At 36.5% G+C, this 27919-nt stretch overlaps 1 protein-coding gene across 1 annotated transcript; it reads left to right on the top strand.

Moving 5' to 3' along the window:
• The first annotated feature begins 437 nt into the window (after nucleotides 1-437).
• Nucleotides 438-27919, top strand: APPL1 (adaptor protein, phosphotyrosine interacting with PH domain and leucine zipper 1). The gene is made up of 22 exons (XM_050904491.1): nucleotides 438-491; nucleotides 5283-5381; nucleotides 6474-6533; nucleotides 8371-8442; nucleotides 9269-9356; nucleotides 10926-10967; nucleotides 11790-11848; nucleotides 12331-12477; nucleotides 13966-14048; nucleotides 14149-14307; nucleotides 15586-15774; nucleotides 16270-16312; nucleotides 18286-18342; nucleotides 20136-20227; nucleotides 20800-20982; nucleotides 23301-23350; nucleotides 23735-23909; nucleotides 24013-24049; nucleotides 25573-25719; nucleotides 25973-26023; nucleotides 26382-26471; nucleotides 27074-27919. The coding sequence occupies exons 1-22, from the start codon at nucleotides 438-440 to the stop codon at nucleotides 27221-27223; spliced, it is 2127 nt and encodes a 708-aa protein (XP_050760448.1). The 3' UTR covers nucleotides 27224-27919.

The raw sequence follows: 27919 nt of genomic DNA, 5'->3' as shown, positions 1-27919 counted from the left end.
GCTGACTCGGAGGGACGCCCTGTTCTTCCTCCTCTGAGGAACAGCGTACGGCACGGAGGTCGCGAGCCGCTGCGCGACCGCGACCGCGACCAGCCCGCGCGCGCGCGCGCCCCCCCTCCCGGGCAGCCGCCAAGGCGAAGGGCGGGAGCGGAGCCGCGCACCCACGCAGAAGCGCGACGCGCTTCTCAGCGCCAACAGCCCCACGCGCGCCTGTAGGCAAACAGATGGACCTGCTCACCAATAACAAGCTGGGCAGCCTGGGTGGAAGAACCAATAGAAAGGCCAAGCGGGCAGCGAGGGGGAGGGCGGGACATCCGGCGCGAAGCGGGGCGGGGGCCCCTGTGTTGTGACTGGGGAGAAGGGGAGGGGTCCAGTCAGCTGGCCGTGCTGTGGGGTGCGGGAGCTGCAGCGGCAGAGAGTCAACCCCGGCGGCCGCCATGCCCGGCATCGACAAGCTCCCCATCGAGGAGACGCTGGAAGACAGCCCCCAGGTAAGACGCAGCCCGGTGGGTGGAGGCCAGATCGGGCCCAGTCCGCGGGCGCCGGGCCTAGCGTTGCTCCCCTTTCGCTCCCTCCCCCTGTATTCCCTCGGGGAGACGTTGGAGAGCCTCGGCGGCGGCCGGGAGGGAGGGGGAAGCCCTCCCCGGCAGCGGGGCAGGCAGGCTGCGTGCATGGCCAGGTGCCTTCCTGTCCTCCTCGCCCCTGTGGCGTGGCAGGGGCTTGGGGCCAGGAGTCGCGGCTCTCGGGCTGTCAGCTTCGGCAGTGCCCCCTGCGAGGTGTCGTCCCAGGCTCCGCGGCGCCTTGTTCCCGTTCGCATCACCGCTTCCTCTCGGGTGTCCTGCGGGCTGGTGAGCTGTTTGTAAAGCAGCGAGGTCGGTAACGATTTTCTAGAGGTACTGTGGTTCAGCATCGGGCGTCAGGGTAGTAGCTTGCGTTGACTTCCTTACTTCCCCACCCCCGCATTTACATTCATGATTTATTTTGGAGACCTCGTGTTGACAAAACCCGTCTTCGCTTCTCAAGGGGATTTTTCTTATCTTTGTCTTTTACTAAAAACGCATTAATGTTTAATAGATACATATGAAAAGCAGTTATTGGATGAGATTATTGTGGCGATTGTTAATGCTGGGATAGGTGGGAAACGCATGGTGCTGAGAGGCCTTTAATAGCTCTGATATCTTCACTTCCATTTCTGCTGCTTGACCTTTGTCAGTGATGCCATATGTTGCATTGGCATTTCTTTCATACTACTATTAAGCAGGAAATGCTTTATTCAGTAGTGCAATTGAATTTCTCTTGCTGGCAGCAACAACATGGAATACTTTGTACTGCTCTTTCTAGACGCGAAAAAAAGTTTACAACATATTTTCTTTTATTGCAGCCTTTTGAATTAAGATCCTTGTTTTGCTGTATTGTTTATGTAGATGAGCAAGACTTCCTATATTGTAATAGCATGTGCATTGGTAGTTTTGATTCCTCAACCATAGGAAAAGAAACTTTCACTTGCTTAATAGGGAACTTTAACCCCTAAAATGACAAGCATTTTGACAAATCTACATCAAGTGGAGGAACGACTTAGAAAAGGGAACAGAAGAAGGCCACACAGAAAGTATGTCATTACTTTCCGAAGGACAGTGCCCCATCTAGCTCAAATACTGGATGTTAGATGAAATCTAGCCTGTAGTATGGTCTCTGGCCCAGGGACTAAACCTGATGTACTCTCATGAAGAGGAAAAATTTTTGAAAGTGTTGTAATAATAATAATTTAACAAAATTATCTCTTGAAGGTCTGTTCTCGGTATACAAAGTCAGAACTATTCATATTTATAGGAAATGTCAAATGTAAGATAAACTTAGGATCCCTAAAAAGTGGGATGTAGGTTTTTTTTTTTCCAAGCACTTAAGACTGGAATGTCATTTGGGAAGCACATGCAAAAAAGTTACATATTGGAACATAATTATAAACTCTAGAATCTTCCATTTGTGGTTATTTGTGATACAGACTAGCAAAGCCTAACTCAGCCCAATGAGTTTAAGGTGCTTAAACTATTAGATTTGCCAGTATCTTCTTCTATTTTACGTACAAAATTTTACATATTTCAGTCAACCTAGTATTTCAGGTGAATTCTGGCTAACCACCTCTTCCAAGAACGTAAGAAGGACTCTATAGTCCTCTATTACATTAGCTCATTTCTGTTATTTTGAAATCAGTGCAATGACAACAGCAACAAATTTTGCTTGAAGAAAGAAGAAACCTTGCTTTCTTTAGGAGTTGCCATGACTTTCTGATGTGTTCATGCTGTAATGTTGAAAAAGATCATCAGCCTAGGTTGTTGTTTAGTGCTGAACTATGGACTGGAGTTTTGCACCTTTAGACATGTTTCAGACACTAACTTTAGGTATATAAACGTCATATCAAACTTATTCTGCATCTGAGGGAAGGAAAGGCTTTTCTAAAATGGCAAAACCCATTCATTTCCTCTTGTCGCAGGATAAAAATCTAACCACTGTGTTTTTAGACATAAACCAAATGCCAAATGTACATTGTCTTTTGCTATGCAAAGCAGTGCAATTTAAATATTAACTTAGGACATATATTACATACATACTCAGTGTTTTTATATATATTTAGAGAGAGTTTCTGCTCAGACTTATTTGCATTCCCGAAGCATTGCATGACAAAAAAGCCAAGAGGCTTGATTGTACAGGCTCTATCTCATGTCACTTACACTACCATACATAGGATGACATAGAATGCTTAACAGTTCACTGACTTCTGACTAGGTGGTTTCTTTGTGCAGCTTTTCACTGATAGTTTCTAGTATACCTGCTCATATACAGGGGTTGAAAGCATCTTAAAGAATGTGCAAAATGATGCAAGGTTTTACTAGAAACATGAGTAAACGATTCCTCTAATTTTTTGCTAAGCAGTAGTCTGCCATAACTTGTTCAGAATTTCAGGTTATTTTCTTTCCATCAATATTATACAACATCAGTTTGAAGTCTGGACATCAGTAACTGATATTTTTACAATAAAACATAGAAATGCTTTTATTCTACAGTGTTTGGTTTTAAAGAGTAAGCATAATCCAGAAACCTTACATGATATTCCTTTAAAATTACAAGTTCAGGTTTATTTATGGTCAGGTTTATTTATGTTTAGGTTTATTAATGTTCAGGTTTAAAGGTCATGAGTATATAATGCAGTGGTTATGGTACTATGTAATTTTTTCTTTTGCGTTCTTTCATGTATGTCTCCTTTAATGGGAGGGTCACAGGTATTAGGATGACACAACATGTTGCCACACCTGGCAAACATTTGAGTTCTCCTCCACCTCTTTCCTCCTCTACACCCCTTTTCCACTTGTTTTATAAACTAGAACCACCATTAAAGTGATTTATTCTGTTGATGATGCTGTTTGATTATATTTTTTTTATATTTAAGTATCTTGTAGGCATTATATGGTATGATAATATTTGTGAGACAGCCAGACATCTCATTCAAGTTAAATAAAAGAATTTCATGTCAAAAGAATGGTCAAATAATATACTTTGTGTGGGTTTAATATGTACTCCTTGATTATCACTAAAAGCAGAAAATCAGAAAAGTAGCTGAAAAAGACCTCCGTGCTTCAAGGGGAGATGGACTAAAGTCCAAGTCATTTCAAGACAAGTCTTCGACATAGCAAGAACCCCTAATAATAAACCCCCCACAATTCATATGCAGTGCGATCCCATGCTTTTCGCTAACCTCATCAGAGAGGTTTTCCTAACATCCAGACTTGTTGTGTCAGTCTTTCATTCTTTTCCCAGGTCCCATAAGTTCCTTCCCTTCCTCTTTGAGGAAACTACACTTATTTAGCCTAGGACAGACTAAGAAAGAGAATTTCTAATTTCAAGTGTTTAACAATCATAATGTGGGGGGGGGGAAGACAGTTATGTACTACAATTCTTTCCATTTTCTGTCTGGACATTAATTTTAGTGTAAACCTAAAAACAAAGCATAGTCCTCTTGCTAAAACATTACTAGAGTAAAGGGGTTTATTTTGGGGGTCTTGCAAGCGATACTCCTGTTTCTATATCCAAGCATCCCAACCAATATTTTAGATTAGGAAACGCAAATGTGGCCTGTGCAGCGTTACAGGTACATTCTCTGCTCTTCCCCCTTTTGGGTTTTTCTCTTGGTGGAAGGAAGCTATTTGATATCCTTGTGGTGAGGAGTAACATTGCTTCCAAGTGCAAAAAGGATGCAAGAACACTGAGTCAGCATCTCATTTAAACTTAAGGGCAAATTATGCCTGAGCAACCTGATTGCCTTCTCATCCAGAGTCAGTCATTTCATCATAGGGAAGAGCAGTGGATGTCATTTACCTTGACTTAAGCAAGGATTCTGACACGGTGTCTGGTAACATTCTTCTGGCCAAAACAGAGAGGTGCAGACTGTGACCCGGTGGAAAAACTGGCTGGATAGTTGGGCTTAAAGAGTAGTGATCAGTGTTTTGAAGTCTAGTAGGTGATAAAGAGGTTGATTTTGAGGTGGATACTGTTAAGCACCTTCATCAGTGATGCAGGCAGTGCAATAGGATGCATAGTCATCAAGCTTGTGGGTGACACCAGCTAAGGAACAGACTGACTGACAAGCTGGGGTAAGGACAAAAAGACAGATCTTTCCACTCCCTTTCACCGTGGAGTGGTGAGGGGGAGAAACACATATCTTAAGAACAACAAGACGGGGTTTTTCCTGTTTTGTTTTGGTTTAGCTTTTAGTTCCTCAGCCTTTTGATCACAGAATTGGCTGTTATTGCACAGGTGAATTATAGGTCCAAGCACAGCCAGCAGCTGTCTTTGTGCAGGATGGATAGTATCAGAAAGCCACAGCCTTTGTTTTCATCTCACTGCAGAAGAAATGTGTATACCTGGCATGCTATTTAATACCAGTCATCTTTACCCTTTTCCTTAGGGGTGTACCACAGTGGGTCCAGTAGTTGCCCACAGTTCCAACTTTTTTATACACGTATCCATCTCCCTTGGTCCTTTCCTTTCTGAAAATGTACTTGTATTAACCTGGAGAGGGGCTGACGGTAGGAGTGAGGCTGAGCTTGGATATCTTTAAGATTCTCTGGCATGCAACAGTTATCATTCCTGTAAACAGTGTTGGAGGGTTTATAAACTTTTCAGTAATGAAACCTGAAACGATGCTATTTAACTTTGAAATTCTATTACATTTAAATACTACTTTTCTAACTTGACACGTTACTGTTGTGGCTGTTTCATTTTTACAGACCCGGTCTTTGCTGGGAGTATTTGAAGAAGATGCTGCTGCAATTTCCAATTACATCAATCAGTTATTTCAAGCCATGCACAGAATATATGATGCACAGGTAGTGTTAATGCAATTCTTGAATGCATTATAAAGCTTTTGAACCCCACTTCATGTCTCTTGCTTTTTTTGAAATTATTATAAGCAATATTTTATTTAAACTTCCACATTCTTTAAATGTGGAAGTGAAATAAAATAAGAATTAAATAATTATTTTTCTGTATGTTAGGGAGTGGTAAAGACTAAATTCTTGTGACTTCTTTTGCAACAGAATTTCTTATGACAAGCAAAAAGATTTTCTGGTCTTCTAGTAGTTCTATTGTATTTCCCAAATGTTTCTAAAATGTTTCCCATCATGATCTTAGTGTGTATAATAGTATTTACCAAGTGGGAGATTATTTTTTGCCCACAGTGTATTCGTTTCACTCATCATCTATAAGTAACTGCACTTTTATGCCAAAGGCAGAATCTATTTTGTGTGTTTTTCTGAACAATTGAGCTTATGGCTGTGTTTTTAATTTGTATGTACTTGAACTGTTTGACTTGTTTACTGATTTGTTACTCTTGCTTTTCATATTTTTATTTTACTGTTGTTTTTACTTTAATGACTAGTGTGTTTATTGTAGGTTTGCTGCTATGTAGTTTTATTTTATTGGCTTTCTACTTAGCTTTTAATTTCTGTGCTTTCTCCTTCAACTGCATTGTGAAAGATGAAGTTGTTCCGTACCATGAATCTGCTAATTAGGTCCTGTCTGTGTACAAGTACAGAGCAGTTTGTAACCAGGTAGCACTGAGGTTCATTGTAATCTTTTCTTTCCTTTACAGATAACAAATTTCTAGTACTCAGTAACTAGGGCAGCTAATTTGAAATAATTAAATGCAAATATGCACTGCGTAACATGAAAAATACAGAAATCAGTGCACATAGTACAGGCTGTGAACTTGGTATTTGTAAACACTGATTACCTGTAACTCTCAATAATGGTAGAGAAATGGAAGAGCAGGATGCTTAGGTTTTTTGAAAATCTGTAGTCAGATTTTAAGTTCCGTGTCTGTAATAGTTTCTTCTTCAAATATGTGATTTTTTAAATATTAATTTAAATCAAAAAGTAACAAGCTTGGGTTTTTGTTGTTTTTTTTTTTTTCAAATCAGAATGAATTAAGTGCAGCAACTCATCTGACTTCAAAGCTTCTGAAGGAATATGAGAAACAGGTACTGTGTAAATCATAGTTGTCTTTGTGTGGTCAGGACTATGTATTTTTGTAGTCTTTTATCTCCCAGAGCAGAAAACCAGAGCTAAAACAGAGTGAAGTTTCTCTTACCATGATGAATATTAGTAAGTTCTGAAATATTTTACTTTTGGATCAGTGTTTTGGGGGTTGCTTAGGGTGGTGGTTTGTTTTTGTTTTATAAACCTGTTTAGTGTTAAGTGCTTTAATTTTACTAGTCACAAAGAGAAGAGATTGCATAGTAGTCTCCATTTAACAACCATAGTTTACTCTTACTGTGAGAGTAATTCCATCTCTGAAAGTGCAGATTGTGGAATGCATAACTTTCTCCACTGGTAGCCTGTACTGTGAAGGGTTTCCTATTTGTAGCTATGCTGCTCGGACTCCGTTTCTGAGATGCAAGTTAAAAACAAAAAGTCGCTTCTTTTAAGGAGGCTGGCGCTCCCTATCTTCATTCTCCACCTAATGAGGTGAACTGGAAAAAGTACTATGTATGAATTATTTTGGTTTGGTGAGTCTTTCTAGAGGGGTGAGATGACACTTTATTTTTCCTTTGCTAATTGTTACTAATGAATAGGCGTAATGCAGATAGGATCAAAAACACAATGGTGCTGATCCAAAAGAATAGTGAGTATTTATACCTACAGTAGTCCCATTAGGAAGAGATGGAGAAACAGAGAGATGTAGAGTGTCTTTTTAAAAAAAAAAAAAAAAGTTACATTCCTAGTGACAGACTGGAAATGCTGCCTAAGATGTCTGTGCACACTCTGAATTATAGCAGGAATTAAATTATTTCTGCCTTTTTTTTTTTTTTTAAAGAAGTAGCTGCAGTACTGTCATTTGAATTGTTTTAACATTGTTGATACAATACCAAAATGACTTTAATGACACAGCTATTTAATAAATTGCACTGTTTCTGCCGTTTTCTAGCAAAAATACAGTATTTGCAAAATCAAAATGAAAAGAACTATCTTCAGCTTAGAAGAACCAATTAGGGCAAGATATTCTTATTCGTTAGCAGTTACAGATATCAAAATATACACCAAATATCCTTATTTCAATTACAGTTTGTTACATTCATTGAGAAGAAGGAGGGGGGAACCTAATAAGCTGGAAGGAGGTGCTCAAAATTTTTAATAAAGAAGTTGGTCTTTTTTAATATTTCCAAGTGTTTTATGTATAGCTGCTGTGAATTAAAAGAATAATTAAATTAGTATTGAACCTTTTAACTTATTTTTCTGATTTCTCTCCTTTGGACTGCTTTTTTCCCAGTCAGGAGATTAGCTTAAAAATACACAAATAATGTTTTAACTGGATTATTTGTTTTTCAGTTGTGACCATTTTGGTCATACTTTTGCCTCCATCGAGGCATTATAGAAGTAAACTCTTTTGGATGGTTTAAAAATTTCACATAATCACATAATTTAAGAGCTAGAAGTTCAAGATGAACACCAAATATTGCTTAATTTTTGATAATTTTAGAATAATTTGCAAAGCTGGATAAAAATCTTCATAGATGTCAAGTCTGCATCTTTCCTGATTTTTAAAAAATAAAATCTATTAATTTATAAAATCATTAATTAGATTAATTAATCTTTTTTTAACATAGGGTTTTTTTTTAATGAGAATTGTTTCTACTTCCCCCCTCCCCCCGCAAATATTCCTTCTTCACAGGACAATAAAGAAGTGCTTCAGCATATCTTAACTGTATAGTATTTTAAAATAATGGAATACCTAATACATTCATAGACATAATTAATATAGTTTTGTGAATGGCAGAAAACACTGCAAACAACTTGCCTCCTTTTATTTTCTTTTAGCGTTTTCCACTAGGGGGAGATGATGAAGTCATGACTTCCACTCTACAGCAATTTGCAAAAGTGATAGATGAGGCAAGTACTTGTGTTTGTTTCACTTACTTTGCTAATGTTGTCATATATAGAGTTTAACTTGCTTAACTATTCCAGCCATTTTTAAGATAGAAGGTACAGAAATGGCTTTCATTTGTCAATAAGGTAACACTTAATTGTATATTGCAGCATATATTTAAAGTTATATAACCTGAAGATAAAGAATCAATTCAGCAAAATGAAGATACATTGTTGAGAAAGAATGTAGTTTAACTTACTGTAGATACAGCCAAAAAACATTACAGAATGGCAGTTAGAAACTGTTTTTCATGAGGGTATTTGTATTGCCTGATTTTAGATACCTGACTGACAAAGGAACCTCCTGCTGTCTGTTTTAGAGACAGAGACTGACTCTTACAAAAGACAACTTAGCACCATTAAGATCTGAATGAGGATTTTTTCTGTGATCCCTCTCCTCACTTTTAACGCTACTTAAACAGCGTTTAGGGAGGAAGAACACATTTGTTCTACCTTTGTAGCCTGTGAAAGAGGGGCTGTGATGTAGCTGGAGGGAAACTGGAGAAACACACTGACTAGTCATCAGAATGTGTGAGGCCATCTTCTGACATGATCCAGTAACTTGGAATAAAGTTGGAAAAGTAGGGACAAATACTAAACTCTAAATGTCGTCTTTAAAAAGCTAGTGATGAGATCAGGAACCTAGAAAAGAATAGCTGCAAAAAAAAGAATGTGCGAAATTACGTTTGAGTTGTACATGTCATCTTTGAGTGAAATTGATGTCAGCCTGTCTTGATTTGGTCTCAGCACTGTTTTCCTAAAATTTCCTTCTTTCTCTTGTCTTTTACAGCTCAGCTCTTGCCATGCAGTACTTTCAACTCAGCTTGCGGATGCAATGATGTTTCCTATTACCCAGTTTAAAGAAAGGGATCTAAAAGGTAGAGTGCTCGAACAAATACTGTTTTTCTCAACAGCAGCAATAACAAAAATGTAGCATTTAATCTCCATAGCTCTTGTTTCACTAAATAGAATATGCCACTTACTTTTCAGCTCTCAAAAGTATGCATCTCCCAATTTAAAAAAAAATGTAAGTTATTTCTATTCATGAGAGCATTACAGTTGAAGAACTTAACACTATTACTGTTTCAACAAAATTATTACTTATATTATGGAGGCACTTCTATTCAGGATGAAAATTTTGCGGTTACTGTAAACATTAGGAAAGAATAATTTTCAGATAATTTGCATGTTCAGGAAATATATATAAATATTACCATACCATGACATCAATATAATGGCTGGACTAAACTCAAAAGGCAAAGTGCCAAAGTTGTAGTACTTACTCTATTATTAAGATTTAGTAAGGTGATTCTTCAGCCCTGCTGGTAACATAGGTGGCTTCTTATGTGCAGGCATAAGATGCTTCCAAGTTCTTATTTTTGTAACAGTTATATCTTATTCTGCCTGGTCTAAAATAATATATAATGTGTCTGATTATGATAGATTTTACTCGAGATGCTAAAGTGAATAGACTGGTGTGGCAAATGGGCCTCAAATATAAATTATAAGAGTTAAAACCAAAATAACTTAGAGTGAGTATACCTAGCATATGAATGTTTTAAGTCTAAATGGAAATAAAAATTACAACTTCTAGCTCTTTATGAATCTTGGAAAATACTTCTTTGGCAATAGTTTGTTGCAAAATTATGGATTAAATAGATTATGCTTTCTGAGCAAGGGAACATGAGTATCTCAAGGCTAATATTACTCCTCAGAGCCTGGAAAAATCGCCTGTTAATATTTACTGAAGAAGCATCCCTGAGGCAATAATCGCAAATTAAATTTTTCCACTGGAAGTTTTTAACCACCAACTGAAGTGGTATTTAATGACACCATACTTCTTTATGGACTTCATAGGCACTTTCTGTAAAGCTTTTCCATGCTTTTTTGTTGTTGCTTTACCATAAAGTTGGACATAGTTCTCTGCTTGTTTATGTTGTAATATGACACAAAACCACAATCAAGATCAGAACAGGTGCTAAGTATTGTAGTGTTTTCTGTTCCCTGACACAGTGAGACTAAATAACCATCTGGAACGTGACTAATTTGAGGTAGGAGGAATCACATTGTGTTTGGGGCTTTCCTTTGATCCAGTGATACTTCCCCATCTCCTGTGCTTCCACTTCCCCAACTCAGACCAGAACTCTGACCAGAACGATAGGTGATGCGTTTGTATTGACGATGACTTTCAAAGTCTTTTGAAAAGAAGTTCCTCCTTAACTTATTATAGTACAGTATCTTTTTTTGGTAAGCCAGACAGCCACATAAATGATACTCAGGCCCTAAGTAGGAGCAGACTTTCCTGGCCACATAGTGCCTGTGCTGCTAACTCAATATGGTACAAGGTGTGAACTACGACTGTTCAATAGTGAAACATTGCATGAGAAACCTTAATGTATGAATGTTATGTTAATAACTTATTTAAATTGTGATATGTTGTTTTGTAGAGATATTAACTTTAAAAGAAGTTTTCCAAATTGCAAGCAATGGTAAGTGTAAAATACTTAATGTTATAGATATTACAAGACGACAGTATTATTGTAGATTATTTACTCAGAAAACTAATGAAGATACTTGCAAGGCTTAAAGTGACTAATTAATGTGTAATTTTTTTCAGTGATACTTAGGCACCCAGCTTTCCTTGGTTCACTTGTAAATCCCTGCTTTGTGAACCGAAGTGTTAAGGCAAATTGACAGTATTAGTCTTTTTTACAATACTTAAAATGTATATATAATTATCAAATAACTTGGGATTGTGTTACCAAAATTACTAAAAATAGTAAGGTGCTAGCTCACTTCTTAAAGTCAGGACTGGATTAATAAACAAATTTTACATCCCTAAAATTAGTTTGATAGTTCTCTTCCCTATTGTCAGAAGTTACTTTTTTTAGCTAGCTCTACTATATCCTTGTAGAGAACATATTCTTTAAGTAAGGATTACATAAGGATTGTGCTTCTCTCAATGTAAATTGCTTCATTGCTTTAGAAGCAAAAAAGATTAGAAACAGGTTTTCGTAATGGAAAGTCGTCTCTACTTATAGAACGTTTCTGTCTTTGAAGAATATTAGGTGTTTAGGGATATTTGTAACAATTTGGCCATATTTGCATCCGGTTAGAATTTTTCTTCAGCCCAAGTATTTGTGGCAGTTAAGTAATTATGAACAGGCAAGAAAAATTCTTAAAGGTTTTAATATGACGGAACTTTGCATTCAGCTGGCTGTGCAACACACAGTGATATAAGGGGGTTTCTGCTCTGTTTCCTAAGTCATTAATTTATCAAAATGATCATAAATTCTCTCTTGATTGCTTAGACCATGATGCTGCCATTACCAGATACAGTCGGTTGTCAAAAAGAAGGGAAAATGAAAAGGTTCGTAAAATAAAATACTTCATATAAAGATTTTTAGAGGAGATAAAAAATAATTTTCATCTAATATATGTATTTATGATGGAAGACAATGTATGGCAGATTCCACCTGATAGCTTATGTTTTAGCAGGCTAGACAGTTTGCTTCAGAACAGAAAAGCAGGTTTCCCCAATACACGCCTGTCTTGTAACACTGAAAATGCTCTATGATTAAGATTGTGATACTATACTCAGTTTATTTTTGTAAAGAAATAACCACACTTTCCAGGGAGAAAAGAATGCTGTATTTGTTTTTTCGTATCTCTTTCATGTATAAATTAGAGAAGTGGAATTGTAGGGTAAAATATGCAATTGCTGATGATAGAGGGTAGAACATTACTGTGTTGGTTTTTCCGTGCTGGCTATAAAGCTGTCCAGAAGACATGTGATGAATACCAAGTCTCAAACATTCCTTTTTCCCCCTCTCCCTGTCTGTGTCTCTTTAGATCAAGGCTGAAGTTACAGAAGACGTATATACTTCAAGGAAAAAACAGCATCAGACTATGATGCATTATTTCTGTGCATTAAATACTCTTCAGTACAAAAAGAAAATTGCTATGCTGGAACCCTTGCTAGGATACATGCAAGCTCAGGTAATTTCAGATTCTGAAAGCTGTAGGTCTGAAAGAAGATGTAGAAGTACTTCATGAAGGTTGACGTACTGAAATCCATTGCAAGACCTCTTTTGCAATCCAAGGAAGCAAATGGAGAAAAAGACACACCCCATCCTCATCCCTGTAGCTGTCATAGCTGCTGCCGTGAACACTGTCATTAGCTAGCGCTAGTCATTTCCCACTCGATGTCTGAATCTCATCATGACATGCCCTCACTCCCATCGGAGAATCTTTTAGGAAAGTCTGGGTGACAAATATAAAGGTCTAATTCTACCCCAAAACCCAGATGGCTAAATTTTATGCGCTGCCTAAATTTTCATTGCTGGGTACTTTTTTCCACTTGATCACTAATGGGAATAGCTGATTAAAACTTTCATGCCTGCAAGTGTACCTTCTTAGAAAGTAATGTGGAGGCAGTTAAACTCTTTCCTGTGGCAGCTATTCTGAGATCAGGTAATCATCAAAGTCACATCATTACTGTTGTCAGTCAAGGGTGCGGAAGAACTAGAATGCTAAAAATCATTCTGGCTTGTTTTTGTTTAATATACATGAGTTCATGATTGGTTTATTTGAGGATGGGTGCAATAGAAAATACAACTATGAAAAAGCTCTTTGGAGAGACTTTATTTGTATTTTCAGAAGTATGTCATCAGTATGTTTTTTTTTTTTTAAAAAGAAAAAAAGTCAGACTTTCCAGCATGTGGCACTGCCACAGTGTCCCGAGTAGAAATGAACTTCTGCATACTGTTTGAAAGCTTTCCAAGTCCAAGAAGAACTCTTGCTTCTTTTTGAAACTTTGCAGCTTGTATTTAAGAACTAAGCTCTGAATGTTTTCTGTAACAAAGTAGATAGTGCAACCTGTTGTTCAGGTGCAGGTTTTTGCTGAATCTAAGAATGGGAAGGGCAGGGCCACGCCCCGTGGCTTCCTGTTCTGAGATTTCATATGGCTAAACTCAGTTTAGATGTGGCAGTTTTTCCGGACCAATATGGAGTACACTGTTTTTAAGATACATATTGTCAGTTCCCCTTGGCAGGGTCCGCAGTCAGAGGATGGCCCCGGACAAGTCCTCACAGGTTTCTCCTGTCCTATGCCCCCCGAATAACCCCACCCATAACACAACAGTTAGCAGAGTGGTGGGCTTGAAAAAGTGTAGAGAGACCTTGGGATCACTAAAAGATCAAACCTTGTTTCTTTTCCAGGGCAGTCTCTGCATGCTTCTGTATTTCCTCCAGGTGACTCTGTGCACATCCTCTTGACACAATGAAATCCCACTGCAATGTCAGCATCAACCTTCGCTTGCAGACAAAAACATGCATTCTGCTGCTTTTATTGAGAGGCTTTGGTGGGAATAAGGGATGAAAACAGATTTCTCTGAGAAACTTTAATGTCCTATGGTTTCATCTGTTAATTGTTAATGTAGTTCTATTAATGACTAAATTCTCCCTTTTCCTCTTTTTTTTTTTAAGATAAGTTTTTTTAAAATGGGTTCAGAAAATCTTACTGAGCAATTGGAAGAATTTTTGACCAATATTGGCACAAGTGTACAGAAGTAAGTTGTTTTTGTTGAATTTGGAACTATTATCAAGACAATAATTTTTTCTGTTCCTACTTATTAATTATCTTTGTTAATAACACATTATTTACCTTAGTGTTCGCAGGGAAATGGAGTGCGAAGTAGAAAACATGCAACAAACTATAGAGGACTTGGAAGTAGCTAGTGATCCACTGTATTTGCCTGATCCTGATACTACGAAATTTCCTGTTCATAGAAACCTAACGCGGAAAGCTGGCTATCTTAATGCAAGAAAGTAAGACTACCTTGTTGCTTAAAAATTCCAGAATATTTAATTTTGGGAAACAAAAGCTAAAAAAGTATGCAATATTCTTTTGAAGTTAGCTATGCTGATTTTACATACTTAGTTGAGTAAGTCACATAGGAGCTATTCTGTTTCTTTCTTTGGACTCCTTCACTTAATTAGTATTAATTTCATTGTTACATAGTGTCATTCAGGTGCAAAGCATAGTTATCCTGATTTTAGTCTAACTTTGCCTGAATTTTCACATCAAAAAGAAAAAGTTTGAGAGTGTAATTTCACTGGATTGTAATTGGAAAACAACAAGGTGGCAGCTATCAGGATTGTTCTGTAAGTATCTGTTAAAGCTTTGGGGTTCAAGTTACTAACAAAATATAACAAGCTTGAGATACACGAGGCAAAACATTCTCTGTTAACCGAAATGCAGGTTGAATGGCCTTCTCAATTTCATGAGGTAGTCTTTTGTCCACTGGAGGGAGCTGTTACTCTAGTTACTAAAGTCTAGCAGCTGATTTTTATAGTTATTAAAAATAAGTTGTAATACTCAGATTTTTTTCTGTAATTTATATAATAAGCTCCGAGGAATTTAAAAAAAAATGTAGATTACTTCTACAGCAACAGTTAGAGTAACATACTTACTGAATGAGGCATGAATTTCTGTAGTAGAATACAACTGCAGCAATTAACGTTGAAGAGAGTACCTGAAGCAAAAGGGAGGCTAAACTGCAAGTGTTACTGATTTTTGGTTTCAGATTGTTCCTCTTCTGTTATTCTGGGATAAAAAGAAAAAAACCCAAAAAACCAACATGCTCTAAGCAAAATTTTGCAAATCTGGTTGAGTGGTACAAATACTTGATTAAGCTAATTCTTAACACAAAGTTCTTCAAAACTTAGTCTTAACAATGTAAGTGTGGAGTTCAGAGGTCTTATCAATTATGTTGATAATGCATATAATTTGAATATATGCATATTGTGTAAAGCAGTACCGTAAAAGCGGATCATCAAAACTGAAGTACTTATGCCTTTTTATTCTAAATTGTTTCACATAACTTAAGAAAGCAATTATTATTATTTTATGTATTCTTTTGCCCAGCAATAGGTTTAGCATGAAAAAACCAACAGATGGAAAGAGACTAATTTAGCTGTAAAGCTAACCTAAAACATTAAACGGGGAAAAAAGTTTTCTTAAGTGCCCAGATGGTTTGTTCCAAGTGATTTTCAGCTCAGCTGAACTCTTAATCTGCTAACTAAGAACCTCTTTTTATCTTCTAGTAAGACAGGGCTGGTATCTTCCAGTTGGGAGAGACAGTTTTACTTCACTCAAGGTGGAAATCTGATGAGCCAGGCAAGAGGTGATGTAGCTGGGGGACTTGTCATGGATATAGACAATTGTTCTGTAATGGCTGTGGACTGTGAAGACAGACGGTACTGTTTTCAGATAACATCTTTTGATGGCAAAAAGTAAGTATTCTTACATTACTGTTACCTGTAAGTAATACTGGACTCACTAATTAAGAAAAGAAAGATGGTCTACCTTTGGCCAGATTATAGCTTGATAGATTTTGGGCATATTTAGAAGCAAAATCTGGGATGTCTTTTTAACTTTGTAATGTCTGGGGTTTTGTTTATAAGCTCTATAATGTAGCCGGGTGGTATTTCAGAATAAAATTACCATAATCAGTTTACAATCGTGTATTATTGCATTTTGTGAGTGCCTAAGTATTACATGGGCACAATTAGAATTTTGTTCCTTTTCTTTTTTCAGTTGAAATGAAAACATAGATTTCCCCCTCCCCCCCCACTTAAATGTTGACTGCACTCAGCACGTACACAGAATCTTCAGCCTTTCTTAATTTGTTGTGCAGTGTACAAACATGCAAATGGAGTTTTCTGTCTGAATGTATTTGTGAGGCATTTTAAATAGACAAAATTGTCTTTTCCATTCTCCTCTTTCAGGTCTTCAATCTTACAGGCAGAGAGTAAAAAAGATTATGAAGAGGTAAGCTTATAGGAGGTTCGCATGGAGTCCAATGATTTTCTGTTGCGCAGAACGAATACATTCGTAACAGTAGTTGGAATGCTCATTTTATGTTCTCTAGGTGGTAAGCAGTGAACTTTTAACTCATTCTATCCATAATGACAGGTTTCAGGAAGTCTGACAAAATATTACTGTGTTTAAATCCTCGAGAAAAAAATGCAGTTATGATTGCCACCAAGTCCTTTTCAGTATTAAGGAAGAAAGGGAAAAAGAAGGGAGGGGGGGGAACCCCACAGCAAAATAGCTAGCAGTAATGGAATCTTGACAAATGCTGCTTCTCCTTCTTCCTGCTTTCCTAACCTTCTTTTTTCCTACCTGCTTGTCAGGAATGGAAAATAAAGGAAGTGTTAGGTTAGGACACAGATAATGATACAGGCAGTTGAGAAATGAGGAAAAACTGTTTTATTGCCCTGATGCATGATGGGAAACGTGTTTATGCTTCATGAACAAGTTGAATCAAGAAATGTGAAATAATTTGCTTTTGGACTGCTTTCAAAGCTGCTTGTGATCACTGTTTCCAAATAGCTGCTAGGTCTGGTGATGCAGATTTACTTGCCCATGCAATGGATGAATACTAGCTGAGAAATGTCAGTATTCAAATACCAGGTCAGCAAACTTATATGTTGTAGCAAATATTGATGGGGAAAGGGAATGGAAAGAAACCCCCACCCAACCAGCAGGGATATCTTTTCCCTACTTTTTTTAGCTTTCTCTAGAGGTGAAAATAAAAAGTTTCTCTAGACTTTTTGCAAATAATAGCCTAATGTTATAGGCTTGTACTGGTCTAACAAAGAAGGCTCTAGTTATTAGAATTTATGTTTTATTTGGACAGCTTTTTACAGCTTTCCGAAGGCTTGCACAGATGGGCCAAACTGATAGATTCATTACATTCATAGTCTATGAATACAGTCAGATTTGTCCAGAAACAAAGGAACAGAGGTAGTAAGTGACATAAAGTATTTGCTAATTAAAAAGGTATGTCTGTTTGCATTATTGTTCAATATAGACTTTTCAATAAGGGGCAGGATGGGAAAGAAAATGTTTTAAAAGCACTGTTGATTTAAAACATGTTTGGGCAAGCAGCTGGATAAGGAAATACAGAAAATACGGTACTTTCAGCCTGCATTCAAATTCCTCTGCAATCTTCAATGTTACATTGATAAAAAATGACCTTTTATGCTATTTCTAAGGTTTTTAGCTGGGCTGTGTCAAGTTTGCCCTGGTTCATTTGCTCTGTTGAGGTTGTCTAATAGCCTAACTCTGAAACATTTGCCCTCAGATGCCTCACCAGAGGAAGGGAGTTTATAGTCAGCTTTAGCAGCTCAAATTTGTGATTTTTCTGGGCTGCAGCTGCCGTGCTGTCTTTTAGATAGCTCAGGTGACAACCGTAACAAGCAGCTGGGGTTCAGTGGAGCAGCACCAGTAGTATGCATATAATCCAGTTAGTTTTCTCCTTCAGAGAAAACTTCAAAAGCAAGAGCAGGAGCAGATGGTTTTCCATAGCACAGGGAGAGAATAGATTCTAGCTTGCAGATGCAAGAAATGGGCAAATTCCACAAAAGGCAGATGGAATCTTTATAGTGTCTTGAGGAAACGGTGTCATCTGCAGTCACAGAATAATGGAGTACAGAGAATCCTGATTTTTTTTTTTTTTTTTTAATTCCTTAGAGTTGTGATTTAAGCTTGCTTTAGTTTTGATCTTTAGTGTGACTAAAATAATTTTTTTCAAGTAAAATCTGATATTGTAAGGCGCAGTATGCAGATAGTAGTGAATTTAATGACAAGCTGGGTGTGCAGAATACTGGTTTGGCTCCCTGAAGTTACAAAGAAAGTGGAAAGAATGCTGAAACTAGCCAACTCGGGTATTTAATCAAGTTTGTTAAAAAAGTATGAAAAATTTCATTTTTTTCTTTTTTTCTCTCTCTCTTTTTCAGTGGATATGCACCATAAACAACATATCTAAACAGATATATCTAAGTGAAAACCCTGAGGTAACTACTAAAATTTATAGTATCACTAATATGTTAAGATGTAGATATGTACAAAATTAAAAAGAGATCAACTGGATCTAATTGGATAGCGTACAATTAAGCTTGAGTACTTCCTGCATGTCTAATTATAAGCTTTTAATGGTATGAAAGCATACAGTCCATTGTCTCCTTCATCTAAATGCTTATATAGAAAGCATTAAAAATATGTGACTTTTATATTTTGTGTAACTTCTTGACATCTTCAAGATCCTGTATTTGTATTTTGTATATGATACTTTGTTACAAATTAATATGACAAATATTCAGATGGATACATTTTATTTCTACTAGAGGAAACTGACAGTCTTATGAATATGAATCTTATGAGCATAGCAATTTTGTAGGAAAAAACATATTTTCACTTCATGAAAGAGTTATTTGCCTTTTGAAGAGTTAGAAATTGATTATTTGTTTCATGTAGAGAATTTGGGTAAGTAAATTAATGTCATTTATATGGTTTAGGTTTATATTTATATAGTAAATTCATATTGATACAAACTTACATAGTGATTTTTACTTGCTAAATTAGGGGAATTGGCCCAACAAAATCTGTTGGTTTATAACAGAGCATTTATCTGTATATGTGGTGAAAGTGAAATTGTACTCCTTGATGTCCCTGCTGAGGTCTGAAACAGGTTATTGGAAAGGAAACTTTCCAGTGATCATATACCAGAGATGAGAACTGTAGATACAGCAGTCAACAGGCAGCTTGTTGAATAATACGGGAATCCATCATTCAACTATGTAACACGAGGCTCTTGCCAAATGATCTGGAAGATCAAGGTGAAATGGAAAGTGTGCCATGCCAGTTTTTGGTTTAGGAACTAAATATAACTTTGTTGATAATACAAGTACCTGGCTGACTGTCTAAGTTAACTACAGATGAGAAACAAAATAATTTTAGTGCAGAGCTCAGTTACCTAAAGCGCATGGTCTGATGAAGATACAGCTGCGGGTCTGTTTAGTCCTGGCATAAACAGGTGCAGCTCCTTACATCAGTGAAGGTGTGTGCCTTTACACCTTGATGTTGGTGCCTTCTGCTCGCTTCCCAATGGCTTTAGAGTCATTCTCATTTTCTGAGTCATACGCTCACACAAAATGTTGCTGCTTCATTGTTTGGTCTCCTGCGCTTTCCCTCTCCAAAAATCCTCTTTCCTCAAGGACTTTCGCTATTGGCTTTACCCCATGAAGTGAAGCCACCAACATTAAATACTGGTACTTCAGAATTAGTGATTTCAGTGAAAGATTAAAATGGAATTCTTCAACTGTAAATGGTCTGTTGTTTGCTGAAATACCATTGTTACATAGTCCTTACTTGATAGTTGTTCATATCGTGGTTTTTCAGAAACATTTAAGTGTTCCCAAATTTCCAGTGCAGACTTTTGAATCTTCATGTTTTCTAGTTAGTAGTTGAGGACTGCATTTCTCAAATGAGTTTTTTCTTTTTCTTCCTGGCTACGTGTGCTAATTTTGTCAGACTTATCATTGGGCCTTTTCTCTATTGCTGGCTTTTGTTAATAATCACACTATTATAAAGCAAGTACATTCATTTAAATTTAGAAAGTGAACAGCAGGAAATGTGTTGCAAGTTGGAAGAAAATACTACAACTATGTTAGTAAAATTTAGGAATGTAAGATTCTCACAGAGGGTTGAGTTTTTAACTTCTGTCAATTGCATATAAATAAAACTAAAATCTTAAAGCTTATTTTGAGGAAAATGTTTTCAGTTATTTTCTCCCATCTCTCTATTGCAGGAAATCGCTGCACGTGTAAATCAGTCAGCTCTGGAGGCTGTTACTCCGTCTCCTTCCTTTCAGCAGAGGCATGAGAGCATGCGGCCAACTGTGTAAGTTAATGAACTGTAGGTCATTTGAAGAGCACATCTATAAAGAGAATCCTGGATAAAGTTCCAGGAAAAAAAAAAAAAAAACAACAAAACTTTCTATAATCAGAACTAAATCTTTAATAGGCTAGAGGAAAATTTCTTGAACTCACCTTTTCAGCATTGTTTAGCATCCATTGTTACAAGTAATCCAGATTTCCAGCTGACCAGACAGTTTTGTTGGTTGCAGCATATGTCTAGTTTGTTGTATGATTTCATAATGAGGTTTTTCTTAATGTGTCCAGCTCCTGGAAGCAGACCTCAGATTGTTTTACCATCACTATATAATCACATGTGAAATATAATACAATGTGATGCAGTTATTAATGCAAGTAGTAACTTTAACTTACTTAAATGTGACTAGGAATGTAGATTCCAGTTTTGTTTACTATACCCTGATCTTCTTCAGGTTTTTAGTTTTTGTTTTGTTTTACATCCAACTTTTGGAATATCGTATTGGTCTCCCATATGGTTTAATTTATTATCAACCAACCTGAAACTAAGATATCTTAATTTTGATTTTTGGTTTGTTTTAGACAATCTCGTCCTCCCGCAGCTCGTACTAGCAGCACAGGGTCACTGGGATCTGAATCAGCAGCTTTATCGGCGCTTTCCTTGGATTCACTTGTTGCCCCTGACACTCCTATACAATTTGACATAATATCTCCAGTTAGTGAAGATCTGCCTGGTCAAGCAAAATCTTCAGGGCAATCGGGCAGGTAGGAAATGTAGAGAGAAGGAAAAAAAATTCCTACAGTTAATGTTACTAATTTAAAAACAAACAAACTAACAAGAAAACATGTTTAGGCTGCAGCTCCAAAACACACATTGCCTTTGCCCTGGCTCATGTCACACAATTTGCAGTGGCCAGCAAAGCAAAACAATTTGTTTAATTGTTAAATAGAGTTGTAAAAAAATGGCTTGATTACATGCACTAGATTCAAGGTGTAGTTTTCTATTTAGCAGCAGCTTTTCTTGCTTTAACAGCTAATGCTTTTATTTATTGATTTATTTTGATCTTTTGGTTTCACGAAGTATTTTCCTTTCCTATTGCTTGCTCACCCAGCAGCTTGGGTTATTTCCTCTTGGAAACTCAAGAGAAATTTGGTAGCCCTGCCTCCAGGTGATGATGGCATACGATGACACTCTTCTTAACCTGAAAGGTGAGTGAAAATGATCTAGGCTTCTAGAGTAATCTCATATACAGACAAGTTAAAATTGTCTAAGAGCTCTTCCCAAAATATAAAAACATTTTCTCCTGCTTGTTTTTTTGTAAACTTCCCACTCAAAAGTAATAATAAAAACCTGTAAATCTGCACTGCATTTCTGGAACTATATGTACAGAATTCAGATATTAAGAAAACGTATTTGCAGATCCAGCTGCTCTTAACAACAACAAAAAAGCCAAAAAGCTGAAAACTAATTTACATGACTTTAGTCACAATAATGTGTTGTATCCCCCTGCCCTCTAGAAAAATATTTCAATTTTCAGTTGCACCTCACAGATACATAAGAGTTAAAATTAGATATATTCAACTCTTTTTTTTTTTTTTGACAGTTTTCTTTTTGTTGTTGTTTGGTATAGCAGGATAATCAGTTGGCTAGCTAGATACTTAAGAATACAGTGATTTAAAATAGACTCGAACTGTATTCCAGGAAGTGGAAAGGTTAATACTTCTGCTAAATTCATGTCATCAGTTATAATTCCATTCTAGAAAATCATATTTTTCATAGCAGAAATGATATAGAGTTGTGCTCAGTATTTTGAATTAACCATCACTGTCAATAAAGAACTGCAGTGTTTGTACAGACAGGCAACATGCTACTTTAGAAGTATTAATTATTTTAAAAAAAAAAAGACTTTCCTTAGTTTATGATACTGATGACATATATTTAAATTTTATTTTTGCCTTTTGAGAGATCCTGCAAGATTTTACATTTACTGTTCCAGTCTAATCTTAAATGACAAGAAAAGTCTGAGCAATAAAAGATGCTAATAGAAAGAATTTCTCTTTAGTGTATTTATACAGGTCAACATTTAATGGGATGATTCTTGATTGAGTGGATGTTATATAAACATTGTAGCAATGCTATCTTGACTTCAGAGTTCAATCTAGAACAATTTTATTACTTTAAACTAGACATCTCTTAGTTAAAAATTTCACTGATAAAACTGGCAGTCAGTATGACATAACTGAAGAAGAGACTGACTTTTTTTCTCTTAGTTCTGAAATTTGCTTTTAGAACACTATTAAGAGGTGACACCTTCATTACTGCCCTATAAAACCTAATTTGAAGTTTATTGAACCCTTGACAATAGTTTTTCAGCTACCGGTTAGCCAAAGAGAAAGGGTTTTCTCTAGAAATTTTAAATAGAATTTCCCCATTTCCCATACTCTTCTCAGCATTGCTTTACTGCTTTTGAAAAATGTAGACTTGGAAGCCTAGAGTATTTTCACTTTTCATTGTAACTGATAGCAATTCTGTCTTTGAGAGCCAGAAATAGCCACATTTCTCTTGACCCTCTAGGAGTAAAACCCCAGTGATGTTCTCAGAAAGCTGCATTTGAAACAAAACCAGTGACTTCTCTTCAGTAAGTAATTCCAACAACTTGAGACAGTGATGAGAAGTGTGGTGCTCCTACGGAGCAGTGAAAGGACTAGCTTTTGGTTGTACTTCCTGAAGCTGTTCTGTGAAATTTCATCCCCTAAAACTGTACCTTTTCCAATATTAACCAGGTTTTGACTTGGGCTTAATTCAAATATAAAAAAACCCCGTGTGAGCAAAACTCTGTATGGCAGCAATAGGACAATAATATCTGGTATTTTCCCATAATCTGAGCCCTCGAATATAGCAATTTATGTCTAACTCCTGATTAAATTGCTTGTCCTTATGATTTATCATACATTATTCCTCCGGATTACAAGTCTGTGAAATCGTTACATGTTCTTATTTGATGCAGCATGAGACTACTGCATTATTCATTAGTGGTTCTTGTAATCTGACTCCTGGTTTAATGTTTTCATTTTTTTAATAGACGCACAAATCCTTTTGGTGAATCTGGAGGCTCAAAATCTGAAACAGAAGGTAAAACAAAAATTTTATTTCAATGCAAAATAAAAAATAGAATTTGAAAATTATTTTTCTGTTTTCATCTATAGCTTCTCTCTTCTAATTTAACACCTGTTTTAGAATGCTTAGTTACATTAGCAAGGTATTAGACAAGTTAAATCAGGCTACTGTCTGAAAGTCTGTTTTAAAAATAATTCATTGCATCTTTTGTATTCATTGAACCAAATGAAAAGATAAGTGACTTGCTGTTTAGTAATTGTACCTCTGATTCATAAGTATGAGCGATCTCTTTCCAAGTTATTGGAAGTTTGGAGTTTTCCTGACTGCAGTCCATCCTCGGTTTTGAATGGAAAACCCAAAATGGAGTTCACTTTTTTCCAATACTTTTCTTTGCCTTAGATTCAATTCTTCATCAGTTATTTATTGTAAGATTTCTTGGCTCTATGGAGGTGAAGTCTGATGAAAGTCCAGATGTTGTTTATGAAACAATGCGTCAAATACTAGCAGCTCGCGCCATCCATAATGTTTTCAGGATGACAGAATCACATTTATTAGTCACTTGTGACTGTTTAAAGTAAGTTTGCTTCCTGACTTCTACTGATGTTTATTTACAGAATGATCTTCTTTCACTTTGGTAAAATTTACTTTCTGGTTTGTTTTTAAAAACAAATTTTTAGGTTAATTGATCCACAGACACAAGTTACAAGACTACGAGTAAGTAACTTTACATTTTAAGATAAATACCCAGCAATGTAATTCTTCTACTTGAAAAATATATTATTAGATGTTAGCAAAAATCACTGACAGCATGCGATTCCCAGACAAATTTCCACTGAAAGTAGGAGACTAATGCATACATTTAAAAATAGACAGAAAGCCACTGGCAAATCAGGTTTAAGGGGAGTGGTATCAACAGGTCAAATAGGCTTTTGAAACTTTTTCCCCCCACCCCCGACGTGATAGGACAAAATCTTAGGAAAACAGAATAATGTATTTTAACAACGTGTTTGATTATAAACATTTATATTGGTAGCAGAGAGGTAACATTAAGGTTGGAGTCACATTAGTTCTGACGTCCAAAAGGGTTTGCTTGGTGTTTGGGGTTTTTTGTTTTGTTTTGGGGTTTTGTTTTTTAACGCATAATTGCATTGAGAGCGGTGTACGGTTTCTGGTTTGGGGTTTTTTTTTTTTCTAATTCTTTATAAAAAATGCACTTGAAAGACACAAGTGGAATTCTTCTTAGGATATCAAATAAGGCCAGCTTAATTCTTCAGTAATAGCAGTCTTTATTTTTCATATTTCAAAACTGTCGTCCCCCCCCCCTTTTCTTTATGCACAATTTATGGTCTGTCATTTAATTTCTTTGGGTCTTCTTATAAAAACATTCAGTTTTTCGGGGACTCTGAATTACTTTCATTTCCGTAAAAGGAAAGCCTAAGCACGTGAAAACGTCTTGGTATTTCCAGTAGCGCTTTTGTCTTTCTTTACTTTTGTGGCATTAAGTTCAAAACTGCCCCAAAGCTGTAAGCTTTTACAGGTGAGAGACATCAACTGAGTGCATGTCCAGTGTTCTAAACGTGTACGTTTAAGGTTTGGAAAAACTTATCCTGTCAGTTTATAACAGCTGTAGTAAAGGCTTTCAGAATTTAAAAACTTACCCTTTGGTAAGGCCTAAAAAGATACATTTGAAATTTCTAAGTCCAGCCTCTTTTAGGAATAAGAATGCAAAATAGTTTTATTGTAACAAAATAATGAGGTTATGGGGCTTGTTCATTTTGGTGGGTTGTGGGGTTTTTTTTCCTCCTTTTTTTCTTGCTTATATAATTCAGGAGCGCTGGACTAATTGCAGTAAAGGTTTTGGAGAAGTAGTGCCTTTACCTGGCACCGAATATTGAAATCTTAGTCACAAATGTAGTTTGTATGAATGATGTCTCCTTCAAGAAAATAAAAAAGGAGTGCATTCACATTTAGAAAGATGACTGAATCGCATTGCAAATGTGGTCCCCTTTCCTTACCTGGAGTGTGTTTTTTAGAAGTTTTCCTATCTTTTGAATAATTTAATCCTTGCCTTCTAATCTACTGTTTGTGTTTTGTAATTACATGTTTGGTCAGGTTGTAACTTCTGGTGTGGTTGTGCATTTATGATATTGAAGTAATTAATGTGCAGTATATTGAAAGCTCATACAGAAAATATTTGGAACCAGTTTTAATATCTCTGTATTTGATCCTTTTGGCAGTTTCCTTTGCCCAGTGTAGTCTTGTATGCTACGCACCAGGAGAATAAGCGCCTCTTTGGATTTGTGCTTAGAACTTCAGGAGGGAGAGTTGAGAGCCGTCAAACTTCCATCTGCTATATATTTGAATCAAATAATGAAGGGGAAAAGGTATTGTTGATGGTTATACTTGTATCAGTTTTGAACCTGACGTGGATTCCAAGATGTTAGATCCATTCAAGCTGTCTGTGGGATTTCTATGGGAGAGTATTTTGTGTATGTACTGAAAAACAGTTCAACCTGACAGTCCAAGTACCTGCAAGTGCTTTAATATGCTATTATATCTAATTTGGGAACCTGGCTTAATTTTAAAGGTATTTTTATTAGAGTCTTTTTGCTTATTTCCAATCTGTTTTGTGTTTAGATTTGTGACTCTGTTGGACTGGCAAAACAGATAGCTTTTCATGCAGAACTGGTAAGAATCTTTTTGGGGCAAGGGATACTTGTGAATGGAAGGGAGAGAGTATATTTAATACATGTAATAGAATATATTCTGCAAGATGCTTACAGATGCAGTAATACTGTTGTGGTGTATTTTAAGGGATTTGTTTTCTAGAATTTAAACCCAAGATAAAAAAGACTGACCCACGGCTACTGTGGAACAATGTTCAAGACAGGAGTCAGCTTGCTACCTTTAATAAACATACCAGTCCTTTAAAAGAAGAATAATCAAAACAGTGGTATAACAGTTCTGAGCAAACTCATATAAATCGGTAGTGTATCAAACATCTCAGGCTGTTGTTACTTACTTTATTTACATTTTTGCCCTTTAGGATAGAAAAGCATCAGAAAAGCAGAAAGAAATAGATAGAGTCAAAGAGAAACAACAAAAAGAACTGAATAAACAAAAACAAATTGAAAAGGTACATTTCAACATTATTTCTTAATATCCTTTTTTTTCCTGCTTGCTTTCTTTTGCAGTTTTGTACTCCAAGCTCCACTACCATATTCTTTAGTACGAGTTCATAGAACATTATGATGTTAATTATTACAAGTATTTCTTGTGCAGATTTTGTATCATTTTGTTTAGCAGTTTTTAAAAAGACCTCTTCTAAGGAGATAAACCACGAAACGTCTTTATAGGAAGACTTAAGAGCAGTGCTTGAAGGAACACCTCTCACAGGCCCAAAAGGATTTCATTTGCTGATACGGGTTCAGTTGCACAGCGAGGAAGGGGCTGCAGGGAGCGGGCTGTAGACAAAGCTAGTTGTTCTGACCTGCTGTGTTTTGTGGGTTATAGGTACAGATGTGTTAACGCGTTAGCTGTTCTAATAATGCCAACTACTGACATGTAAATGTTTTGGTTTCCTTTTCAATCTTTTCGTTCCCTCTGTAGAGAAAGCTGTCCAGTGATAGTACTAAAAGATAGTTTATAAATCATAATAATGGTATCCTGTTTCAGTTGTAGATGGCTTTAAAGTTAATATTCTTTTTCTGATTTCCCAACCCCCCCTTCTCAAATTAGGACTTAGAGGAGCAAAGCCGGTTGATAGCTGCTTCCAGCAGGTCGAACCAGAGCACTGGAGAAGGACAATTTGTAGTCCTTAGCAGTAGCCAGTCGGAAGATGGTGATTTAGGAGAAGATGGAAGGAAGAAGAGAGAATCTGAAGCCTAAGGTTGCCTACTTTATTAAAATTGGAATCATGGATGTATCTGGTGAAATGGCACAAGTTCTACAAGAAGTGAAATGTAGGTGGAGGGTCTGTTGTATTATAGAAAAGACTTCACAATATGTAGACCCTATTATGCCTTGATTTTTCTTTCTCAATTAACTGATTTCTGTTTTCATGTCAGTATAATTTCTGTTCTGTATGCCAGATGAAGCATGGTGATGCTACCATGTTTATTACAAAATTATGTTTTCTCAAGGCTTCTCTGCAGTATGGAAAAAACTGTGGGTTTTTTTTTTCCCCACTTACCTCTCTGTGCAATTGACTGCTCTTAAAGCAAAACTTAAAACTCTCATTGGACTTCAGCAGTCCACTGAAATTTGTTCTTTACACTGCTGTATGGCGAACACCTTGCTGGAAACAAAAGTGGATGTCCAAATAAGACAGTGCTAAGCTTGACCTAATTTGTTGCACATAACTGTTCTTAGATTTAGAAAGAAAAATCCTTAACAACATCAGTGAGATGTGCAATAGTTCTACACAGAAAGATCTTATTTTTTGTTTCATATTGCACTGTATGATACTGTCTTGATTTTTTTGGTGAATATAATGCTGAAGGACTTTGACAGTATTTTTTTCTCCTGTTGAGATCTAGATAAGAGCTGATGAGACGGAGTTGCACTTTGCTGCATGAGGAATGT

Source organism: Gymnogyps californianus, chromosome 13 (genome assembly GCF_018139145.2).
Source record: "Gymnogyps californianus isolate 813 chromosome 13, ASM1813914v2, whole genome shotgun sequence".
Taxonomy (NCBI): domain Eukaryota; kingdom Metazoa; phylum Chordata; class Aves; order Accipitriformes; family Cathartidae; genus Gymnogyps; species Gymnogyps californianus.
This window is presented reverse-complemented; position numbering and strand designations above follow the sequence as displayed.

What these genes read in the sequence shown, in the direction of transcription:
- APPL1 (XM_050904491.1), top strand. Translation starts at nt 438, where the DNA reads ATGCCCGGCATCGACAAGCTCCCCATCGAGGAGACGCTGGAAGACAGC. An exon ending in ATTGGCACAAGTGTACAGAA is followed by an intron (nt 14,049 to 14,148) that starts GTAAGTTGTTTT and finishes TATTTACCTTAG; the next exon opens with TGTTCGCAGGGAAATGGAGT. An exon ending in ACATCTTTTGATGGCAAAAA is followed by an intron (nt 15,775 to 16,269) that starts GTAAGTATTCTT and finishes CTCCTCTTTCAG; the next exon opens with GTCTTCAATCTTACAGGCAG.